At 30.3% G+C, this 23659-nt stretch overlaps 15 protein-coding genes and 1 non-coding gene across 16 annotated transcripts; 10 read left to right on the forward strand and 6 right to left on the reverse strand.

Annotated features, from left to right (window-relative positions):
- Window positions 1-312: 312 nt before the first annotated feature.
- Window positions 313-603, forward strand: NEPG_01547 (uncharacterized protein; the record flags this gene model as incomplete). Its single annotated transcript, XM_013203921.1, has 1 exon — window positions 313-603. One exon carries the CDS (start codon window positions 313-315, stop codon window positions 601-603), a length of 291 nt encoding a protein of 96 aa, XP_013059375.1.
- A 792-nt stretch (window positions 604-1395) lies between these two features.
- On the reverse strand, window positions 1396-2698 carry NEPG_01548 (uncharacterized protein; the record flags this gene model as incomplete). Its single annotated transcript, XM_013203922.1, has 1 exon — window positions 1396-2698. The coding sequence occupies one exon, from the start codon at window positions 2696-2698 to the stop codon at window positions 1445-1447; it is 1254 nt and encodes a 417-aa protein (XP_013059376.1). The 3' UTR covers window positions 1396-1444.
- A 29-nt stretch (window positions 2699-2727) lies between these two features.
- NEPG_01549 (uncharacterized protein) lies at window positions 2728-3198 on the forward strand (the record flags this gene model as incomplete). The annotated part of the gene is made up of 1 exon (XM_013203923.1): window positions 2728-3198. One exon carries the CDS (start codon window positions 2728-2730, stop codon window positions 3184-3186), a length of 459 nt encoding a protein of 152 aa, XP_013059377.1. The 3' UTR covers window positions 3187-3198.
- Window positions 3199-3358: 160 nt separating this feature from the next.
- Window positions 3359-4207, forward strand: NEPG_01550 (uncharacterized protein; the record flags this gene model as incomplete). The annotated part of the gene is made up of 1 exon (XM_013203924.1): window positions 3359-4207. One exon carries the CDS (start codon window positions 3359-3361, stop codon window positions 4205-4207), a length of 849 nt encoding a protein of 282 aa, XP_013059378.1.
- Window positions 4208-4536: 329 nt separating this feature from the next.
- On the reverse strand, window positions 4537-5877 carry NEPG_01551 (uncharacterized protein; the record flags this gene model as incomplete). Its single annotated transcript, XM_013203925.1, has 1 exon — window positions 4537-5877. The coding sequence occupies one exon, from the start codon at window positions 5875-5877 to the stop codon at window positions 4537-4539; it is 1341 nt and encodes a 446-aa protein (XP_013059379.1).
- Window positions 5878-6343: 466 nt separating this feature from the next.
- NEPG_01552 (uncharacterized protein) lies at window positions 6344-6742 on the reverse strand (the record flags this gene model as incomplete). Its single annotated transcript, XM_013203926.1, has 1 exon — window positions 6344-6742. The coding sequence occupies one exon, from the start codon at window positions 6740-6742 to the stop codon at window positions 6344-6346; it is 399 nt and encodes a 132-aa protein (XP_013059380.1).
- A 267-nt stretch (window positions 6743-7009) lies between these two features.
- Window positions 7010-7975, forward strand: NEPG_01553 (uncharacterized protein; the record flags this gene model as incomplete). Its single annotated transcript, XM_013203927.1, has 1 exon — window positions 7010-7975. The coding sequence occupies one exon, from the start codon at window positions 7010-7012 to the stop codon at window positions 7973-7975; it is 966 nt and encodes a 321-aa protein (XP_013059381.1).
- Window positions 7976-8650: 675 nt separating this feature from the next.
- Window positions 8651-9938, forward strand: NEPG_01554 (uncharacterized protein; the record flags this gene model as incomplete). Its single annotated transcript, XM_013203928.1, has 1 exon — window positions 8651-9938. The coding sequence occupies one exon, from the start codon at window positions 8651-8653 to the stop codon at window positions 9929-9931; it is 1281 nt and encodes a 426-aa protein (XP_013059382.1). The 3' UTR covers window positions 9932-9938.
- Window positions 9939-10404: 466 nt separating this feature from the next.
- Window positions 10405-13179, forward strand: NEPG_01555 (uncharacterized protein; the record flags this gene model as incomplete). Its single annotated transcript, XM_013203929.1, has 1 exon — window positions 10405-13179. One exon carries the CDS (start codon window positions 10405-10407, stop codon window positions 13177-13179), a length of 2775 nt encoding a protein of 924 aa, XP_013059383.1.
- A 646-nt stretch (window positions 13180-13825) lies between these two features.
- Window positions 13826-13898, forward strand: NEPG_02710. Its single transcript has one exon. It is a non-coding gene; the product is annotated as a tRNA-Pro (tRNA).
- Window positions 13899-13931: 33 nt separating this feature from the next.
- NEPG_01556 (uncharacterized protein) lies at window positions 13932-14903 on the forward strand (the record flags this gene model as incomplete). The annotated part of the gene is made up of 1 exon (XM_013203930.1): window positions 13932-14903. One exon carries the CDS (start codon window positions 13932-13934, stop codon window positions 14868-14870), a length of 939 nt encoding a protein of 312 aa, XP_013059384.1. The 3' UTR covers window positions 14871-14903.
- Window positions 14904-16346: 1443 nt separating this feature from the next.
- On the reverse strand, window positions 16347-17408 carry NEPG_01557 (uncharacterized protein; the record flags this gene model as incomplete). The annotated part of the gene is made up of 1 exon (XM_013203931.1): window positions 16347-17408. One exon carries the CDS (start codon window positions 17406-17408, stop codon window positions 16347-16349), a length of 1062 nt encoding a protein of 353 aa, XP_013059385.1.
- Window positions 17409-17563: 155 nt separating this feature from the next.
- On the reverse strand, window positions 17564-19387 carry NEPG_01558 (uncharacterized protein; the record flags this gene model as incomplete). The annotated part of the gene is made up of 1 exon (XM_013203932.1): window positions 17564-19387. One exon carries the CDS (start codon window positions 19385-19387, stop codon window positions 17564-17566), a length of 1824 nt encoding a protein of 607 aa, XP_013059386.1.
- A 319-nt stretch (window positions 19388-19706) lies between these two features.
- Window positions 19707-19874, forward strand: NEPG_01559 (uncharacterized protein; the record flags this gene model as incomplete). Its single annotated transcript, XM_013203933.1, has 1 exon — window positions 19707-19874. The coding sequence occupies one exon, from the start codon at window positions 19707-19709 to the stop codon at window positions 19872-19874; it is 168 nt and encodes a 55-aa protein (XP_013059387.1).
- Window positions 19875-20794: 920 nt separating this feature from the next.
- On the forward strand, window positions 20795-22627 carry NEPG_01560 (uncharacterized protein; the record flags this gene model as incomplete). Its single annotated transcript, XM_013203934.1, has 1 exon — window positions 20795-22627. One exon carries the CDS (start codon window positions 20795-20797, stop codon window positions 22625-22627), a length of 1833 nt encoding a protein of 610 aa, XP_013059388.1.
- On the reverse strand, window positions 22384-23554 carry NEPG_01561 (uncharacterized protein; the record flags this gene model as incomplete). Its single annotated transcript, XM_013203935.1, has 1 exon — window positions 22384-23554. One exon carries the CDS (start codon window positions 23552-23554, stop codon window positions 22652-22654), a length of 903 nt encoding a protein of 300 aa, XP_013059389.1. The 3' UTR covers window positions 22384-22651.
- Between the last annotated feature and the right edge of the window lie 105 nt (window positions 23555-23659).

Below are 23659 nucleotides of genomic sequence, written 5' to 3' on the forward strand. Positions count from 1 at the left end.
ATATTTTATTTTTATGAGTTTAAATTTAGATGCGTACAGGAATATTTTACATAAAATAAACACTTTCTATTTGCTTTAAAATTTAAATATGCAAAGAATAAGAATATATTAGAAGTATATTACAGTATATTAAATAAACCAATTAATAGACTAAATACATTAATATAATATAATCTGAAATGAATGAAATACTATTAAAGACAATTATACCAAGATTAGAGATATTAATCAAACAAAAACAACAAACTTTAATTTGTCGATATACAGAAACATTTGAGTATATATAATGGCAATGGGATTAGTAAGATAAAAATGAGTAATGTTACAGAAAGTATAATAAGTAATAATGAAACGGTGGTTACAGACACACCAATAGCAGAACTACCAACTGTTTCTTTACATGTTACTAAAGTGCTGGCTATTCTAATTGTAGCAGTAATTGTTATCGGAATTATAATACGAATATTACTCTCTACTATGCAAAAAACAAGAAGAGCCAGGCTATGTAGAGAAATGGGGATTCCTCTTAGTGGGCAGAGTAGATATACTAGGCCAGATGTGGATGACATTACAGCGCATGATAGAGATAATACACTCGTTTAATACATATAATAAATAACGGCAGAGTACTTAATTCTAAGGAGTATTAATCCATAAGTACTTCTAATAACCAGAAATACTATATAAATTATTGTATAGTAAAACAGATTAAGAAGTATAAATGAAATATCTTACAATTTCAATATTGGAATATTCTCTGTGGATAAAATACTTTGAAGGGGTATATAACCCGAATTTTAATATATGCTAGAATAAAACCAAGAACTAATGTTCGGGTTATATGAAGTGTATAAATGGATTTAAATAGTATTTCATCAATAGCAATAATAGATTATATCCTGAATAACACGCTCTAATTTTTATACATTTGATCTATTACAGAGTATTATAACGAGTTTATATAAATTATACATTTTAGTACCAAGGTATATATTTAACACTATAGAATAGAATCCACCAGCGAATAAATGCTATAAATAATAAATCTATAAAATACTTCAAATAAATAAATGAAAATAGATATATTTAAACAATTAAGCTTATTATATGGGTTATTATTTGTTTTTAGTGACAATTAGCAATTTTATTCATTTGAATATAGCAATGGATTATTGTCTTGGTGGCTCTTAGTGTAGATTTCACATTTTTGGTTATTTATGAAGAATAAATCTATCTACACATTTAAAGAATTCGCATTTCGGGCTACTTCTACTAATAATTTAAGTTTTAATGTTTTACTCTTCGGCTGTGATATTCACTGGGTCAGAATGTGCATAAGACTAAATTAGCTCTTAAGAAATCCATAGGACTTACTGCTAGAAAGAAGTTCTTTTATGTGGCATATAATTTATTTAGACAAAATATGTATGGGATTTTAGGATTTCTATATATTGTATGCAGAAATAATAGAGAGCATCCCAGCACATGCAAAGAGTGTGCCTCCTAAGTATGCATAAATATTAAATCTAGCTTGTGGTGCTAGTTTATTACGGCGAGATATAACATCAATTATTGCATGTACTGCTGCAGATGTTCCGCCGATATATGACATAATACCTAATATTTCTGTATCTGTTTCCTTGTTCATTCCATTGTATGATATGTATAAAGTAATGTTGGTTCCAATTACAGAGAGGAGGTATGCTAAATACCCACCAACAATGTTTTTAGTTTTTTTCAGTGCGTATACCCCAAGTATCTGTAGAATCCAAGATATTACCATGAGTATTTCAGTGTTTCTTGGAGAAGAGCTAGTGTATATTACTAAAGGAATTGATAAAACAACTGCAAGGACTCGTGCTATGCCTTCTAAATATCCATGCACTGGTTTGTGCTTATTTTTGTGCTCCTGTATACGTATGGACGGAATGAGCAGAGACATTGTCTTGATAAGACCATAGGAAATATAGTAAAATACTCCAGATATTCTGTCTATAACTATCCCAACAAGGCCAGTGTGCTCTTCTGCACTGCCAGTTCGTTCAATCAGAACAAGATCAATGTATATTCTAAAGCACACACTTAATGTAAATGCTCCTGTGTATGAAAAAATATTAGAAAGAAGACTTACCGTTATTTTCACAGGCTTTTCTATGCCGGGGGCTATAGTAGACAGAGCTCCATCTGTGTGCAGTCCGAAAATACACAGAAGAACCAATGTCTGCGAAATAATAGTAAGATACATGGAGGCCAGACTGCTTCCAGAGATATAGTACATGTTCTGTGAAATAAAGCTGGACATAATTCCTGTTATTTTCCGGATGGTACTGTACTTCACACTCATTCCCTGGTCATTCTCAGAATAGAATCTTTTATCTGCGATTAAAGTACTGTTTCTATACGCCAGCAGTATCTGAATAAAAATAGTGCTTATCGTTGATTTCTCCTTCATGTTTATTAAGACAATATATACTATAATCTCTGAAATAACCGAGCTAATAATAGTCCATAAGAGCCCGATCTTTGCAGCGATCCATGAAAGTACCAGAGAAAAAACAAGCATTGAGTAGAGCCACCAAGGAATGATTTTGTCTGCAATTTCCTTGGTTGTAAATCCCTTTTCCTCTACCAGAAACACAGCCAAAAAGGGAGAAATCGGCCTAAAGTTCCTTCCCACTATAAGCAGAGAGCGTAACATACAAAAATTATTTTACACAATTTCATAGAATGAGTGACTCTGTAACATACCGAAGCAAGTATTTAGAAGTACCACAAGAGCTTAGAAGCAGAATCGTGAACATATACACGGCCAGCACAAAGTACAGAAGAAAAGCAAAGGAAATGGAAATTCCATTGGTTGAGGAAATTGAGTACAAAGGAATTTCAAATGAGCTGGAAATGGTTGGAATGCGAACAGATGAAGTAAAATGTAAAGTGCAGGAAAAACTAACACATTTAGAGGACATACGTGACTATGTAAAAGAAGTGTGCTTAAAAGAAACAGAACAAAGAAAGGCATATATATCAGATATAATAAAGACCGAGATGAGGAGTGCAGAGGAGAACCTAGCTATGCTTGAAGAGAGAATGCGTGCACTCATAGAAAGAAACAAGCCAAATGTTCTTCAGTCAATCCAGCTGGCAATTAACAAACTGTCGCAGAAGATAGAAAACATCCAAATTTAAATAAATATAATTAATAGGAAATACTTTACACTGTGTAATTTACAATTAATTTTGTACACGTAGTGGTAGCAATCAGCATGCATATCCCAAAAACTAGAAGCTGTGTAAGATAGATAAGATAGAATACTGAAGTGCACTTTAATATAAAGCAGGTTGTTAGGTGTAGATATAAATGATTTTGTTTTTTGAAATATTCAGAATGGAGCGGTGTATTGAGTGCGGCTTAAAATACAAAGACAACGATGTTCAGTCAGACAGGCTTATTGTTCTTATTGGAGGCCTTGGAGACACGCATAAAGGGTTCTACACAGACGTTCTGATGAAATTTGGTGTGTATTATGGAATTAGAGTCTTTAGTCTGGGACTTCGGTCAATGCCAGATTATAATTACTATACAATACATGATGATGTAGAAGATGTACAGAAGTTTTACAAGGCCTTAGGAATGGACAAGTACGCTGGGGTCTGGTACATTGGGCACTCAACCGGATGCCAGGTGCTTATGCTATTTGCATCTAAAAAGGTGTATAGAGAGAGTGAAGTTATTATTCTGCAGGCTCCAGTGAGTGACCGAGAGTATGAAGAAAGCACCAATCCAAATCTTCTGCGCACTCTGGAAATTGCACGGAAGCTAAATGAAATAATGCAGTTTGAAAATCAGAAGGAGGAGTTAGATGAGCGAAAACACCAAATGGTTCTTTATATGAGGCACAATGGCCTTCCGTTTAGAGCAGACCGAATTTTAAGTTTATTTGAAAAGTCTGGAGATGAAGACTTTTTTTCTATTGGCCAGAGCACAGACAGCGCGAATGGATCTAAGACTAAAGCATACGCAGTAGTCAGCAAAAGCGATGAATATATGGTGTCTCCCATCAACGAAGTTATAGAACAACTGAAAAGAATAAAAAATATGCAAGGTGTCTACACAATAGAAGCAGACCACAGTCTGGTGTACGGAATGGATAAGTTTCTGAAAATTCTAGAGTGCATTATCAACCAAAGGGATATAGCAACTGAATAGAAGATAATTTACAATAATCTTCTAATACAAAATATTCTAATATTTCTAAGTTCATTAAAACAGTAAAGAAGTAAAGTATACCAGCTCTGGTCATTTAACGTATTTCTATAGCATTTCTGCTACAGGATGTTAAAAATTTAAATTTCAGCTTATTTATATATAAATGCTTGTTTCTTGTTGTCTATAAATGCGTTCTTTGTTTGTGTAATAGTTTATGTGCTGGCAGTTAAACAGTTTTTACATATTATACTTTACTAAATTTCTAATGATGCTAAATTTAAAAAATCCTTTATTTATTTTATTAGCATTTATTTTTCGTGTATTAAACCCTATGTGATAACAAACACTGTTCTATTATAATTAGATACAATTTCCACTCTAGATAAAAACAAAATGTCTAGTAAATACATAAATATAAAAAATATAATGTATAGCAAAACCAATAGTGCTCGTTTTCTGTTTTCTCTTGGAATATAGTTGAAAAACAGATCTCTTCTGGGAAAAGATGAACTAATCGTCAGAGAAGAAAATATATAATCTGCTATACCTAGTATAAGAAATACCGCCCTTGCCACTAAACCTAAAAAAACAACCATTTTTACATGTTCAATGTGTTTAAAACATATATATGCAAGAATGGCAGGGAGTTTAAGTAGTACAACTTCTATAAGTGTACCAAACATTACTATTACACATTTGTTTTTACAGAATTCTAACATAAAGGATATATATGTTATTACTTCCATAATAATTCCAAAATAGCCTATTAAAAAATAGGCACAAATCATAGCTACATAGTAATTTTGTAATATATAAAGGCTTATATTTTGTTGGTGTTGTAAGTAGCCTATAAACAGTCCAGACTGAAGTGATAGAGAGAACATTGATATAAAGAAAGATGCTGGTATAAGTATGAATCTGTAAATTTCAAACACATAATATAAAAATTTGGTTATTTTGCTTACCTCTTGATTAGGCACTGGTGGATTTGTTTTATGAACATTAATTTGGATTAAACTAATATCATTTGCATTACAAGTAGAAGCAGGCTGAGCCCGAGTATTGTTAAATGTGCTTGTTATATTGTTAGTGCACGTAGTTAACAAATTTGAGGAAGGGGAATTGCTCATTTCATTGTTTACCATCTGGGCTAAGTGCCTGGGTGCTACGTTCAGGGAGCTATTATTAGATTTTTGTAATAAAATACTGTCTTTTGGCACAGAGTATATACTATTTATACGTATTAAAGCAACAGGGCAGGGTATAATATCAAGATCAGCCATTTTATTACAAATACTAGTAATCAGATGCTGAATTTTATTATTATTTTTAGATTTAATAGGCGGATTAGCCAAATTATTCAGCTTTTTAAACATTTCTTGTATATTTATAATATGCTGATCTGCTATTTTATTTTCCTCTGAACGTACCACTGAGGTTTCGCTTAACATACTGTTGTTACACGCTAATTCTAATTTCTGTATCTGATTATAAATTTTTAACAGCTCGCTTTTATGCGCGTCTAAAGGGGTTAAATGCATTTCCTTGATTATGATGCCAGATAATTCGTGTATATGGCGTATAAGTTCTAACAGATTATCGTTATCTTCTTGTGTGTATATTTCAGCATAGTCATGGGAATATCTTTCTTCAGTTTTATCATCTACCATTCTTAGTTTATCGTTGTTTATTTGTACATTTATATATAAGAAATTTCTATTTACAGATATATATTAATACATTCCAGTATAAATTATTAATTTTTTTTGTTTGTTTTTGTTTCTGAATAATTAATTAATTGTTATTATGCGGTATAATCAAAGATATATTTTGTTGTTTAGAATACTTATTTAATGAAAATATGCATTTACTGGTTAAAATAACAAATAGTACAAATGCGCATGTAATTTATACTTTAAGTGTATCTTTATGTAATGCATAGTATAATTATGTGAAAAATTAAATGCGTAGACGTAATATTTATTAAAAGAATTACTATTTATTTTATACATAACTAGAAAGTTCTTTTATCACCCTGTATATTCCTATAGTTTTATATACATGTCTGCTAATTTTTAATTACATACAGTTTGCATACTGCGTATACATATAATAGGATATTTAAGTTTAAATATATTAATTTGGAGATGTGTAGAAGTATCCTATATTCCTAAGAGAAGAGGATATGGCATACGCAGACACTTTTTTTCCAGTTTTTTTATAAAGCATGTTTGCTAGCTGCATTGAGGTTAGTGAAGATTCATTTTTTATGCACTCTTCTAGAAATTCAAGGTCTGTATAAGCAATCTCAGTAATAAGCTTTGTTCTTTTTTTTCTATCAACTGTTCCGTATTTCAAATACCTTGAAATAATCCCTTGTACAGTTGCATAGCTCATTGTTAGCATTTTTACTATTTCAACCCTTTTTAGACCCCTTCTAAACAAATCAATCACCATATCCCTTCTTTGTTGTTCATTGTATTTAGGCTCATTGGAGTTCTCTATGCTCTCTGTTTTATCCCTATTCTTTCCCATAATTTTCAATTTTTCTGTCGAAATAAACCGGGAAACTATTTTATTTTTGTCACACAGTGATATAAGCCACAGAGATAGAATATTAAATGAATATTCACTCTAAAAAGATCTACAAGCAGAAAATGCAATTTATTCAAAAAATCTTAAAATAGTCTTTATTATTACACTATAAGCTACAATGAATAATTAATAGGATAAAGCAATACACTCTGTATATACATAAATATATCCCAAGAAAATCATCTGATATATAAATTTTCGATTAATATGCAAATTATTTATAAATATAGAATGCAATCGATAGGAGCAGTTTGTATACAGATAATTGTTCTTTCAATGTGGATAGGGCATGTTATTGGTTCTAGCCCTAATTTATTAATAGATTATAATTTAATTTTAGCTAGAGTGAATAAGCAGTATGACAAAATAAGTAAACTGGAGCAGATGGCTTTAAATTCTAATGTAGAAAATTCTAATCCAGGAATTAATGTGGAAGATAAATGCATATTAGATAATATATATTATAAAAGCTTAAATTGTCCTCATCCCTATACAATAATTGAAAAAGTCCCAGAAGCACAGAAAAAAGAAATAAGCACGGCGTATGATGATATGACTAGGATGGGCAATGTTTATATATTGCAGTCAAAATCTTTAGAGGATATAAATAAAGAATTTTCAAGGTGTTTGTTAGAATATAAAAAAGCACTATCAGATACTAAAAATCTGATTAATTCTGTAGCTATGGAGGCAAGACTGCATATGGCTGATTTAGAAGAGATCACAAATAATTCTATAACTGAGAATTTTTCTGAAAATGATGTAACAAACGCTCTTTTATTCACAAAGAATATTAAATATATATATAACCCGCAAATAAATGTGCTGAAAAATCTGCTGATTAAAATAGAAAATGGTGAAAGTCAATATATAGAAGAATCATTAAATCTACTATACATATTCCGTGATTCTACTGATTTATATATTAGCTGTTTACATTATATTTATATGTTTACAAAAATATGTGACAAGTTCTATGTTATAGAAGATATTTTAATAAAGTTTTCCCCATATGAATCTTGCCTTAAGAAGAAAATAGAGTTACTCCAAGAACTTATAAAGATAGATCATAAAAAGACATGTAATAAAGAACTATCAAAATTCATACTGATAAAACTAAGAAAGACAATGATAAAGTACAAAACTCTATTTAGAATATTTTCTAGTGAGTAATACAGCATAAATATAAGAAGAACTTCATGGCTTCTCTTATATTATGTTGTATAATTAGTTTAAACCCAAAAATATAAATTGAATTTTCAAAGAAATATGCACGTACTCAAGAAATGCACTACTTAATAAATATATTGAAATTTGCTGGATCGACATAAAAACAGTTAAACATACGATAATACATAGCTAAAAGATGAAAATAGAAATATTCTATAATTTCGGGTTATATAAAGGATTATAAATGAGATAATTTCAATAAATACTCTAATCGTATTAATAATACTAATTACTTCTCTTTCTGCTAGTTTATGTGCATAACTAGCAAGCTAACTCGAAAAGGCATAAACATCCAATGAGAATGTACTTATGTTAATATTATACGTACATGTAATATAATTTGTTTATAGTTCATGATGTAATGCATTAATAGTTTAACATACATTATAATTGTATTTACGTTTATTTCTAACAAAGGATGGCAATTTATATATTAGAGTAGTATAAAGGCTTTTTATGAGTTGTTTGTGCAATTATTTACAGTAGAATATTGGTGGTTATTATTTACCAATTAGAATTTTTTAGTGATCAATTACTGCTGTAGTTAAGTATAATTGATCAATAGTTATTTAAGCAAGTATAGCTGATCAATAGAATTGAATTTCTATATAAAATCAGATGGTATGTTTTGTAATGGATTCATTAAATGCAAAACTAGTCGAAGTGTTAAATCTACAAAAGCACTTAGCAGAACCAAACAAAGAATTGAATTTAAGTGATAGAAATGAAATAATCTGTGGAATACTTAGAGTTTATAGAAGAGAACAGCTCTTTCAAAGCGACTATGGCGTATTCAAATCACTTGCATACAACACATTCATGGTTAGAGTAGTATGGGAGGTGGAGAAGATTGAGACATGCACAGAAGAAATAGTTCTGTCTACAGTTAAAAATGCACTCAAAAATACGCGGTGTGTTGTGGACAGTATTAAGAAAATAGCCAATAGCATATCTAATGACATGTATAGAGAATCCTACTGTAATATGATGAATTTCAACTACTTATCTGCTATAATACAATACGGCGTACTGGGTGACTATATACTGAATGATCTAAAAAGTTCGCTGTTTTTATACTCTGTGAGGCCAGATCTTCCAGATGCTAAAAACATGAAAGAGTCTCTTTTTGGAATGGACGAGCTGAATGGGTCTACACGGATAAAGAAAGTAATGCACATATTGATAAACCACGGCGGATCACTTGTTAAATATAACTGTGAAGGAAAGTTAGAGTCGAATATAAAGAATCTGGATATTTCTTATGACAGTGTTCTATCTCTCTACATATTCTTAAATGCGGGGTATGCAGACGTGTATATGCCTATTTCTCTAATAGAGTCCTCTTTCCTCATGGAAAAAATTAACTTCATGGATGGCAACTGCATTCATCTTGTTCCAACTCTGTTTTTTTTCCTGTACAGAGGGCCGTGGAATAACACCAGCTATCCATACAGTGTTGCTTTTGAGTATGTATTGAATACTATCCAGTATAACCGGTATGTTCTCTCCCATAACTCAATCATTGCCTTTATTAAAGAATACTTCCCTGCACTGGGTATTGATATAAAATTGTACATTTCAAAGCTGTATGTGTATACGGCTTCTCTTAACATAAATATGAACAATATTGTTATATTCGGAGAATCATCAAAGACAGCACCACCAAAAGTACAGGAAGAACACATTCCACAAATTAAAGATTGTATATGCTATCTTAAAATAGATGCATCTAAAGTAGAAAAGTCAAAAAAGAACCATACTAGTAGCACAGACAAAATCCTTTCATTCTTTGTTGTGCTATTGATACTTATTGTTCTCACTCTAGCAATGATATTTAAGGATGAATTAGAGATCTTCATATGGTCAATAATTAAGCTATTCAGAGACTATCAAAAATAAACCACCAACAGAAATCATATGAAATACTGTTAAATACAACTAGATACTGTGATATAAATGTATATTTATATTTCTTGTATCTTCTGATGATTATTGCACTCTTTCTAATTATGCAGTGTATAGATCATAGTTATTGCATATACATAAAATAAAGTATTTTTATATTTATTTAGTATTTTGTTGCCAGTTGCTACCAATTCGTTATAATACACTTATTCCTTTATAGAATCAGTGACTCTATACAACTGACACTAGTTATTTGTAGTGTTTTTGGGTTATTTCGGGTTATAAATACTAGAAGTGCATTGTTGGTCTGTGCAAATAACCCGAAATTCTAATTATGTGGTTTTACATTTTGAGTTATTTCGGTTGTTTAGGGGTGCACTTCAGTTAATTATAAATATGCGTATAATCCGAAATAACCTAGGATTGCACCGATCAGAATAGTTAAAAAAAATATTTTATTTTCCTTAATGAAATGTCTGATTATAAAACTTCTACTGGTCATTAACCATGTACACACTAAAATAGCACTGACTGACATACAGAAAATAGAGCAAGTGGTATTTGATGTGAATAATAATTTAGTAATAAATCCAGATGGACCACTTAATGGATTAAGAGGATATCTCCTGGATAAAAGTGGATATATGCATAATAAGCGGTTCTTTTCTTCTGAAATAGATACATTTTATACAATGAATGGGTCTGTAAATTCTGAGAGTGGACAGTTTGTCTGTGATTGTGTAAGAAAAAAAGTTAAAGACCATGCGTACATAGATATAGACACAGATAAAGCAAAAAAGAAGTATCTTATCAGATATCATACACAACTGATTAGAATGTTTCCTTCTGCAGGGGATAATCTTTCTATCTCTGCAGGAAGACCGAATGCACTCATAAGGTTCTTAAAAAGTAAACCAGTTGAACAGTACAGTAATTATATTCTGGCTGCCCTTCTATTATTAACAGAACACGTAAATATTTCCATTGGTGCAGACTTAGAAAAAAAAGGAGAAGAAAAGCTTTTTCTAAAAAGAGCTGATGGTATACGAGAATATTTCAATTTAAGTTTAGCCTTAAATAAAAAAAAGACAGACCAAATATGGAAGGATTATCACTCAGAAACAGTAGAGGTCATTGAATTTTTTAAAATGTGCATAGAATATCCTCTTCTAAGCCCAAAAACAGTTAATGGATTTACTGAACCAACTACGTATGAGCAGTTCATGATAGGAAACTTTTTGAATACACCACAGTTCCTCATCCAGTCGTACATATACGAATTTATTAAGACAAAGGATGATTACATTGAGTTTGTAAAGGCTGTACACACTTTGCTATCTGATCAAATGGAATGTGCAGATACTATAACCCGAAAATCCCCTAAATGCAAAAAGAGAAAGTTATTAGAAAGAGCATATAAAAAGCTATTCATAAAAAAAGAAGAATTTAAAAATACAAAAAACCACCTATCCCATATTATTCAGCTTAAATCTGCAATGGATGAGAACAATCCACTTCCATTAGTAGAGTTTATACAGAGTCTATCACCTACTATACTTCCATTATACAATCGAGATACTAAAGAGTTCGTGGACAATGAAAATACAATTTATTCAGACTGTGTAGAGTCTTCTATTTTAGGTATGCTCTGCTGGCTATTATATAGTACAGAAATGGAAAAGTACAGTACAGTACATTTATTCAGTCCATCTTCTGATTTATTAATGTTTTTCAAGAATTACAGTATACCAAGTAAAAGCGTAACCAGAGAAATGCGGTTAGACTGGTGCCGAGTTGTATCAGGCTTATCAACAAATGAAGAGATCTCATACATAAAAGAGAAAAGGAATGAAATAAGAAGTGGATTATTAAATATTTTCTTAATTATAGAAGAAGTAGCAGGACACTCTTCAGAAATATCCGAGCCAATTAATTATCTAAAGAAAATGCTTAGTGAACAACAATTAGATAAGAAATTCAATGTTCAATCGGCTTTACTTCAAATATTCAGATATTTATCAAACGGAAGAGTAACTGAAGTACTCTGTGAAGATTTAAGAATACTCAACCGAACGGATAACCGCCCAGATATATTTGGTAAATTTCAGTTAATCTGTGAATTTAGCACTATATTTACTTTAGACATAAGTTCAGGTCACTGTTCAGTAACCCTAATGAATAGTTCAAGTACACGGCATATACACCAGATAAAAAATGAACTTTCATCGATTCAAAGGGAGTACACCAACCCTTCTACGTATATAGAATGTATTATTATGCAGTATATAACAGTTGAATTAAACAAAATCAATTGTTCCATTAATAATACAGTATACATCCCTAAGAAACAAATACTTCACCATTTATCTAATTATAAGAATAGTGTATCTGAAATATTCTTATTCGGAAGGATTAGTCATATTTATACAAAAACATTCATTGTTATGGCATTCCTTTCATATTTTGAGGGCAGAGAGTTTCCTTTAAATGACTCTTTCGTTAGATTTACTAAGAATATTATAGGAAGTACTGTACTAAATGGTCGTACACAGAGACAGCATATAATGAGTGTTCTTTTGTTTAATTCATGCAGTACCATATACTATACAAATATACAGTATACATTCAATGATTTTATAAATTATGAGTATAATCCGTACTTAGTCACAGATATATTAAAGGACATATTAGAAGAAAAAGCATTCTCCGTACGTACTTCTATGGGAAGCTTTAAATGCTTATTAAAAATACTTGCACCTACTGCACAGTTTTATACACTGCTTAGAAGAGAGACCACGTTTTATTATTTATCTTCTCTTATATCAAGGTCATCAGATTTTTTAAATACTCTATTTATGGCTATAACCTATGTGAATAGTATTATTACACGGGATATGGAATTCACATCCAGTGATATTTATATTTATTGGCTTATGCACAGTTTTGAGGCATTTTCTGATGAACCTGAAATTAGTCATATGATATACGATAGTATAAATCCTGTGGAAATTGGGTGTAAATTTAAATGTGACGGTAACTACATGATAACTTGTGGTAAATTATGGAATGAGTTAAGGGATTATAAGGAATATTTCTATGATGAGTATAATATAGTTAGTACAGAGAAATACGTAAATATTATGGATAAGTTAAGCTGTCTTCGCACAAAGAAAGCCAATCGGGATAAATATCCATTTACTCATTATTATTGTAATAGAACTAATTCCACATGTATTACATAATAATTTCCCATGTGTATGCAATAATTATTATATAATGTATAATAATTATTAATTAAAAGTCATTTATTATTATTTATGCATTTCTTTATGGTTATTGGTTTTTTAATACTGTTCATATGCTATTTATTATTTATAATGCATTGTTTTAAATATTTTGTAAAAAGTTGTACCCATAAATAAATTTAAATAAAATATTAATGAAGAGTTTACAGAATTTATTACACAATAATAAAAATACATATAGTACAGTATATATAACACACCGTGTATTAATAAATATTACTTATTACACATAGTGTATTTAATAAATTACTTATTACACAGTATGTTATATATTCCTTACAGTTTAAAAATGAAATTTTTTTATTATATAATTTATTCTATTAAGCAGTTATTAGCGAATTACCACGTAAACCCATTTAAAGGCAAGAAATACTAATTAAAACATGAAATTTGGCTCAAACCAGGTAATTACAGTTGATTTATCATAAACAACTATAAATTATGGTCAATTTCGAGTATTTACTGTTATTATATAGTGTGTAAAATAAAAGAAACAATGTGTTATAAATAATGAGTATATTTCTAGGATTAAGATTGTTTATACTCCCTGTTGTAGTTAACTATTTTCTAGTAGTTTTTTTGTGGTGGACTGGTCTAGTGGTTATGATTCTCGCTTAGGGTGCGGGAGGTGCCGGGTTCGATTCCCGGGTTCGCCCTTTCTTTTTTTTTATCCCCTGCTTTTATTATTTATGTTCTTTGTGCACGGAGGAGCAGGCACGGCTTCTTTTTCCACCCTGCTGAAAATGAAAAAAAAACTGAAAAAAGTCATTTTAAAAAATACGTTAGAAAAAATAGCAGAAAAAATGGAAAAATCGGCATTATTTAACTGTGGAAATGGCAGTAACAGAACAGAAAATGGAAAAATAGAAAATGAATGCTGCTTAATGAGAAAAAATCAGTTTATGAGTCTTTGTATGATACCAGAAAGGAAATTACCATATAAAGAAATAGTTAAACAGATAAAAAGAAAAAGGTTTCCAGGAAAAGTAGTGCCACTCAGTAAAGTATATCAAGAAGAACCAGCCCAAACCACCCCACAAACAGAAGAAGATAAAGAAATAAATCAAAGCACAGCCGGATCACCAAGTAAAGATAACCAAATACTCAGAAACCCACAGAAGAATAAAGAATCAGTTATTACAGGATTAGAAAATAATTCAGATACGGTTGGTGTAGTACAGGTAAAGCCACACAGTATAATTGCTTACTCAAGCAGTGGCGGACCCAATGGCAAAGAATCAGGACGAATTGGGCCATGCTCAGTCTTTGGTGCAAATACGTTTGTATCTGGATCATGTGCTGTGGTTATTTCGGGCACAGGAGAGTCTCTGATAAAGCATCAGCTAGCCAGGAGAATACACAAATTATGCACCAAATTGTTATTTGAAGAAATATCACAGGAAATGAAAATATTCAGTAATAAAGAACGGTTATTTCCGTATATGGCAGGAATTGCCATAAAAAGAAAAAACGGTGAAGTTTTTCTTGTTCATTTCCAAACTGCGGCATCTTTTATTTTTGCATACTCTGCAGGAGGAAAAACAAAAGTCATCATACACCAGCAGCCCAAAGGAGAGATATTTTTAAATATCATTAGACTACCTGATGATAATTTCCAAATAAAGTAATATATTCTATTAATTATTACTGGCATAATCATAAAGAGACAATACTACTCCACATATAATATAAACTAAAATAGTATAAGAAACCTAATAGTCAGGATTAGAAGGCAGTTTAAACCTGTACAGAGTGTACTTAGACTAATTTCTGGTTATATCTATAATATTCCCATGAGTGTTTCTGTTCTGGTATAAGCACTCTTCTTAAATAGTCTGTGTTTAATATGTCACTCCTTGATTCTGTCCTTTTGTTTTGATATAGTCACTGTATGAGTTAGTATTTTAATAGAGTACTCACAATGACTCGTGTCTGTGTGGTTATTAGTGTTATATGTATAACTAATATAAATTTAATAAATCATGACTAATTTAAATATTCTGATATTCTTGTTATTACTAAGTATAATAAAAGCATTGAAATAAATGGAAGAGTGAACATTAGTATAAGTATAAGAAATAGATGAATATAACCCGATATAACCCGAATATAAGTATATCTTATGTATTATAGTTATACGTAATAGGAAATATTCAATTCATTATAATTATAATTTATACTGAGTATGTCTATATGGATAATTAAAAAGAGCAAATTAGTCTGTTTGAACAAATCTACAGCTAATTTATAATTTTAGTATCTAAAAATAAGATCTTCTGAAGGATGTAAGTACCAGCTGCTGAAATAGCTAGAAGTGGGATAAGTGCCACTTGTATTGCTGGTGTAAGAAGGCATATCAAACAGGTCCTCTACTGGTGCCTCCTTATTGTATGATGGTTTCTCTGATGGTCCTGCACAGTATTGTGCTAGTTTCTTTACTAGTGCCTTATTGTATGAATCACTGTCTAAGCTCTTCTTGTTGTGTTAGTCCTATACACATATCTGTATATTTAGCTATTCTCCATATAAACTGTACGTATTGTTCTATTTCATTCTAGGCCCTTTAAACTCATCACTGTCTCTTTGTAGTGAATTTGTCTTATTAGTTAGTGTATTGTATCCTTCAACTTTTTTTAACCCCATTCTAAAGTTTTTTATAGCTATACCTAGTAGTTCTGTTGTATTGGTTGCCAAATATCATAGCTCTTCAGTTCTCTTCAAATGGATCTATTTGTTGGCTTGGATTCATTAGTTTATAGTGATTTCTAATTATATCTTTAAATTCTTCTTTTACATATGGATGTGTGTATACTCTTGTAGTAAGAACTGGTATGTTTGTAATTCTTGCCCTATTTCTTATTTTATTATTGGATTTAGAAGATGGACTTTCTTCATTAATATAGAATGCTTTTATTAAGTCTTCAAAATAATTTTCAAATACTACAGTTTGATAGCTATTTTTATTAAACTAATAGCCCCTTGGCAACATATATTATAATTTATTTTATTATTATAATATGTACACTATTTAAATTTATTTTATTAAAGAGTATTTATTTATAAAGTATGCTTTATATATGGCTTAATGATTAGAAATTGTATTATTATGTGTAAGGCATAAACAATATTTTATTCGGGTTATAATCATTAAATAAGAATATTATTGCTTGATATTTCTCTTCAGACTCATAATTGCTGTTGTCAACTAATTCTAGCTTGTTATCCTGTAAGAACGTTATAAACTTAGTGATATTCTCATTGGACAGTTTATATCCTAAAATACCTTTAATTTCATTTGAAAGTGCATATGGATTAATACGAACATATATGGGTTTAATATCCACCATGCCGAAAGGGTAATGAGAATTAATTAGGTTAAAAAGCCAGCACACATAAATAGCAGTGAGATTGTCGTTAACAGGAGAGGGCACTGCATCTATTAATTCATTATGAATATTATTTAAAACAGTTTGTCTGTACGAGCATAGTTCTTTTACAGACATTGTTTTCTGATTAATTGGTTCTTTACCATATAATTTTATCTTAGTCTTAGGTTTTGGATGTACTATGTTATAAACAATACTGTTTATTTTATTTAGTATACTAATAATAACGGGCAAATCTGAGAATAAATAAGGGATTGCGAAGTCTTTCTTATACACCCGTAATATAGATATATATGAATTAAATAAAGAAGTGGTATCTATTGCCCCTATATCAGACAGTGTTTCCATCGATGAGGATAGCCCATTTGAAGAGATTTCTGTTTTAGGAATAGTATACACATCATATTCTATAAGTTGTGGATAGTATATTTTATAGTTATTAGTGTATGCACAGGCAGATAGAATACATTGTCTTGTTTTTAAGTCATCCATAGGAACATCTCTTATAAGATTAGAAGTGAACTGTACCATGGAATTATCAATGCCAAGAAATCCTCTATTATTGTGTATTAAGAACATTTTTATAAGCTGTGACTTGTACTCTAAATCATCTAGACTTCCCCATAGCAGTAGTCCGTTTGGATCATCGCATTTTCTATTCACTATTTCTCTTTTATTTGCCTCATATGAGGTTTTTAGAATAAAAGTCTCCTTTGTTTCATAACTTGTATCACCCCAACTTACTAGATATCTCTTGCTAGTGTACTGTTTTATAATCATTTGTGGGTATGTTTTTGGATCCATATAAATATTATCATTAGGATTTGGTTCATATCGAGATATTCTTCGATTTTTTTTGCGGAAATAACAATCAAGATCTTTATCATCTTCACGGCTTGAATATGAATCAGTTGATTCAAAAAAGGATGTTTCGTCTATTTTTCCTTTTCCTTTTCTATAATCTCTACCAACGGATTGTTGTAAGATGTAGATACGGTGAATTTAATTCCATACCACCTTGAATCAAAATCATATAGAATACTAATTTGTATATACGCATCGGTGGCACGTACTCCATGCCTAGTTATTGATGTAGGCATAAGATCATTACATATCATTCCTAAGGCTTTATTTCTGGAGAGAGAAGAAAAGACTTTTTTTAAACATTTTCGCATTTTTCTTTTTGTTTCTCTTCTATTTTTATTATAATCCATCTGAAAATCATTCTTTATGTACCTAATTGTTCTTTTTATTCTATGCCCGTTTCCTACTAAGTCATACATCGTATATAGCATGTGTAATAACCCAGTGCTAACGGTTGAACCATCTTTAGAAAAACCATGCTCTGGTCTAGGAAGTCCATATATAACTCTCTCCCAATCAGATCGCATAGTACTGCCTATGCTACTTACTTTGTGGGTATACTTAGAAAAGAACTCTTTTAGCTCTTTAGATGGATTTGGTATATGATCTATATTATATTCTTTAGTTTCTTGGTCAAAGGTAAAGCATAAGAACAGAGCAAGAAGAATACACTTCTGACAATTTTTAAAACAGCATTCGTCTTTATAAGATAAAGTGTATTGACAGTCCTTATTAACATAATCAGGCCCATCTATGTGACTTGGTTTATAAATAACATCCATAAAGGGTATATTTTTAAACCCATCTTTTATTTCTTTAAAGTTACAGAAATCTGTAAAATTACGCCTCTTATCTCTCATTCCCAGGTGCACATCCACATCTAGCACATTATTTATTGCAAATAACCGATTAAGTAATTCCATTACTTTTCTATCGTGCTTTGAAATTGGGATTTCATAATTAGTAGGCTTGCGGGTATTAAGCATCACATACACCGCTCTTACAAAATCCTTATACATCTTCGCACTGTCTATATACTCAAAGATGTATGACTGTATGAGAAATCTGGGATTGCACAGAAAATTCCCTGTTAAGAACTCTTCATACGTAGTAGGCATTGCGAATTCCTTAGATACTTCTAGAGTGTTTTCTGGATCAACAAGGCTTTTGAAAAAATTTACTATCTCTTTTGTTTTCTTCTGATATACTGACTTTTTATACCATTCTTTTCCATCCTTTATAATTAAGCTCAAATTGACATAAAAACCATTTCCGGTTGCTTCGGAATCCTGTAAAATAATTCTTTTATTCCCACGGTTTTTTTCATTGCGTTCTATTTTAATAGGAATATTTATCCCTTCTGCAAGAAGAAATAAAGAAGCTAATAAATTCAAACTGTCTGGCTTTTTTTTATGCTTCCTCAGAAATCGAGTAAATGAGTCATCTTCCACTGACTCAATAGAATAAGCCAGATTCTCAGATGGAAACATATTTATCAGTTGTTGTGCATATCTTTCCAAGTATTTGTTCTTTTTGGGATCTTCATGTGTTGTGATATGCACTTTCCAAACCATTAAATTTTTAAAATCCTCTGTGGATCCACTATTTTTCATTTTATTCTCTGCATATATTGCATGCCAGTACATACGAAAGTTCTCCATAAACCCACTTTCAGAAGTCATATACTGAACAGTTGGTGAAAGTCCTCCATCTGGGTGTAATATTATGTTGTTTTCTATTATCATTTTCTGTACCAAACCTACATCTGCATACCCTATCCTAGCACATACACTGTATATTGCTGTTGTTATTTCCAATAGTATAAGTATGGTATTCTTTAATGTATTTCTTATTATAATATTGTTCTTCTTAAGTAGATTCTGTCTCTCTTCCATATCTAAATTATTTATATTTCTTATTTTTACTTTTATAATAATTTTTATCAGCAGAATAAAATAGAAATTATTTAAATTCTTAATGGTAGTAGAAGACTAATTATTAAGTAAGTAATAGACTAATTTCAATTAAAAAGCAATAAATCATATTTATTAAGGAATTATCCACAATTTATACCTTTAATGCTGTACGCCAAGGCTGCCTCAGTTGAGTAAAATATAAGTATCAGGCATAATGAAAGGTAGTATTAGATGGTTTATGCAGTAACCACTGAGAACAAGTATTTTCATTTTTGTAGTCGGTTTATTCGGGTTATATATGAATGCTTCAAATTATTCTATTGCACTTTCAAGTGGGAGGTACATGAAATGTAACATAAAGAATACACTAACAATAGATACAAAATCTCCTAGTGCAATAAATTCAGACGTAAGAAAACCAGACATTCCCACGATTACTAGAACTATAATCTCTATTATAGGGTAATATTTAAGGTATGCTCGCACATTAGTAATTAACTCATGTGCTGTTATATTGGAGTGTGGCTTTATAAGAGAAATCAATCTAAATATGGAATATATTAGATTAAGTGCAAAGTATACTATAAATCCTATTAGAGACAGTATAGTTACAGTAGACCTTTCCAAATTTATTAGAACACCTTTGTATTCAATTTAATATCTAGAACCGTCTTAATAAAGAAAATAGGTGCTAGTAAAGTAACTAAAATATGGACAAAATAAACCCGAGCCTGGGTTGGAGTATGTCTCCATATGCTTTAATGTATTTGAGGTAGGCAGCCATCGGTTCAAGACTCCTCGAACCTTATATCAATAAACCGATTTTCATTTAAAAACATAAAACATCGTCACTATCCCTATCTGCCTTGGACTATGTTATCCAGGCAGCAATGATGCCACTCGGGGCAATAGAACATAACTTATTACACATATAGCATAGCTTATTACACACTATGCTATTATTATTACTTATTATATCAGAATGTTTAAAATAACTTAAAAATAAAATTACTTTATGCTGTTTGTATAATAAATTATAATACATTTAATTAACAAATCAGCTTGTAATGTTAATATAATATAATACAAATAAACCAATAAGTCTTATAATTTACCATAGATATAATATAGACTAATATTAACTATAACTTATTACACATATACTATTATATTATATACACTTTTATACATATATTCATATAGTATTTATACTAATACTTTATAAACATAATGTAATATATTTTATTACTTTTTATATAATTATTTAATTAAAAATGTCACAATTTTTATTACACAATGGGTTATATATTTTACTATATAACTATAACTGACGTATAAATACAAAAATTTATTTATTTATATTCTAGGTTGATAAGCAAGAAGAGAATGTTAAGAGAAAAAACCAACAGTAAACCACAAAATAATCATAAACAAAACAAAAGAGACTGTTATACAAAGACAGAACAATTACCAGATGAAATAGTACAAAATAGTACGCAATGTAGTAAAAGTACTGTAGGTACAAGTACAACAGAAAATTCAAATTCGTTTGAAAATAACCCGAATGAACCCTCTTTATCAGACATAACCAGAAATAATCCTAAGATATATAAAGCAATGTATACTATGTTTTATACAATTTTATTTCTTGTTGGGGCTATAAACCTTCTCCTTTCTGCTCCTGTGAGTTTAGTTGAAGTATTCAATGATAAATTACAGATAGGGAAATATTTATTGAATATTCCAGAATGTAACGGATTACCAGAAATGGAAATGATAAATTGTATAAAAAACGAAAAAATAACTGAATTTCCAGAAATGGCAATTGATAAATTTTTATCGAGTAGATTATTTCATGAGTCACATACACCAGAAAGGTTCGAACATAATTTAAAGATTTTAAATACTTTAGGTATGATTTTGATTTCTACAGGTAAAATTTTAGGTAATATTTTTTATTTGTGTTTAAATAACTATTTTCCTACTATAACAAATAATTTAACGGTTATTTTTATGCAAATTTTTACATTTACCACTATTCCAATGCTTTTCATACACTGTTCTATGATTAATGAATATTTACCAGATTTGTATACGCAGTCTATAATAAGTCTTATAACAAAAGTATTCCTTGGTATAAATATATCACTAGGTGGGATTCTGCTGGATTTAGGACTAATTAGAATGACTAGAATGAATTTAGGGTTAATTCGGGTAGATAAAGAGTATTTAATGAATGCGTATAGTGCTGTTAGGATAGTCTCAGGATGTCTTGGATTCTTATTTCCTGTTGTATTTAGTTATATCTACTATAACTTAAACCCAGAATTAGGTATTTTTATTATTTCAGTATTAGTGTTTATGCCGTTAATTACTGTTTACTGCCTGAAAAAGGCACTTAATAAGATAGAGTATAATACACCACATAGTATAAATAATGAAACAATTACAGACACAAATGTACAGGAAGAGAGTACAGAACTTATAATGCAAAATATTCCAGCTAATTCGGGTCCTTTAGACGAATCTATTGAAATGGAAGAATTAGGAAATGTTCATGGGAATACAATACAGTCTGTAAGAAACAATAATAGTAATGAAAATACATTAAAGCCCGAAACAACCCGAAATATTCTACAGAAGATATTGTACGGCCTACAAAAACTCTTGGAATACTTTCCTATTATAACCTTATTATTTCCTATTTCATTCTTTATGACAGGAATTAATATTTTTATATTCTATAAAGAGAGTATAATTGCATCTACTTTAGGAATATTCCCACTTATAGTACTGTCTGCCCCACTAGTCGGTGGATTATTAGCATTATTTGCCCCTCTTCGTATAAAACAGTCTATGAAAATATTTATAGGATTTACCATAATAGGAATATGTCAGTTATTGTTTTTTATTATAAAAACTAACGATTTATTATCTGAAGATATCCTATCAAAATATTTAATAATAAGCGTGTCCCTTATGTTAATAGTAATAGTATACTTATTAACCCCATTACTGGGTATACTGCCGGTACTAATTAATCCATCTGGTAATTTTATTGCTATATACGGATTATACCAGCAGATAATGGACATTATAATATTTTTTATTTTATCAAAAATATTTCAATCGATTGGCAAGGATTTTATTCTTGTTTGTGGAATATTTTCTATTCTCAGTGGGATAGGATTAAAAATAATAATTCCTAATGAATTGTAATTTTGGGTTATTTCGAGTTATGTATTATATATATATTCCTTTATCTTTCATCATATCAAGAGATTTCTTAAAGGTAGATCCTTCTTTCATAGCGCACAGAATAAAAATTACTTTTTTGTTGTTTAGGGTTATATCGGGTTTTACATCTCTTCTTTCTACTTTTATCCTATTTTTACCACAGAAGTGTTCTTGAAGAATTTCTGATGAATTTAGCCTGTCCCTGCACTGGAAAATGTATTTTGGAAGAATTCTGACTAATTCAACAGGATCTGCACTCTCAAATAAATCTTGAGTTACTTCTTCTGAATACTGTGCACTCCCTGAACATGCCCCTGAATTATCTGAGGGATTTTTAGGATTATGCTGTGATATTTCTTCTTTATACCCAGGTAGTTCTTCTTCTGTTATGTACCCTGTATACTCTACTCCATTATAGTATAATACTCCTGTGATATAGGATAGACTGATAGGGTTTAGTACTGTAGTAATTGGTAGAAATACATTCTTGTGTATGTGTATGACTAGCTGATTATCTCTTCTGTGCATATACTCTTTCTTGTGGTGGTGGTCTATGATATATTTTATTTTCTTGTCTTTTTCTATGTTATTACGTAATACATCACAGATATGTCTTAGTCTACATGATATACTGCGGAGTAAAGAATGCTTTATTGTGTACTCATTTTCGTATGTTTTTGTTTCTATTCTTTCCTGTGACAGGATTCCCTTCTCTTGCATTTCCTTTCGAATGAGTTCAAGTTGAATTTCTGTGTGAATGTTCTGCTCTGTATACGAAATATTATTAAGAAATTCTCTAGACATGGCAGTCCATGCAAGTTGTGAATTTTTCATGGGAGATTCAAACTCATCCACTCCATCTGCGGATACTTTCAGTTCTGGAAGAGAAAATACGTCACTGCTTCTCATGAAAATATTAAAGAAAACGCAATAACAGAAATATAAAGAATATTATTAACAGACAAAAGCACTGGAAAGACAGAAATAATAGAAAATAATATTGAAATACATCAG

This window comes from Nematocida parisii, assembly GCF_000250985.1.
Source record: "Nematocida parisii ERTm1 unplaced genomic scaffold supercont1.3, whole genome shotgun sequence".
NCBI lineage: Eukaryota > Fungi > Microsporidia > Nematocida > Nematocida parisii.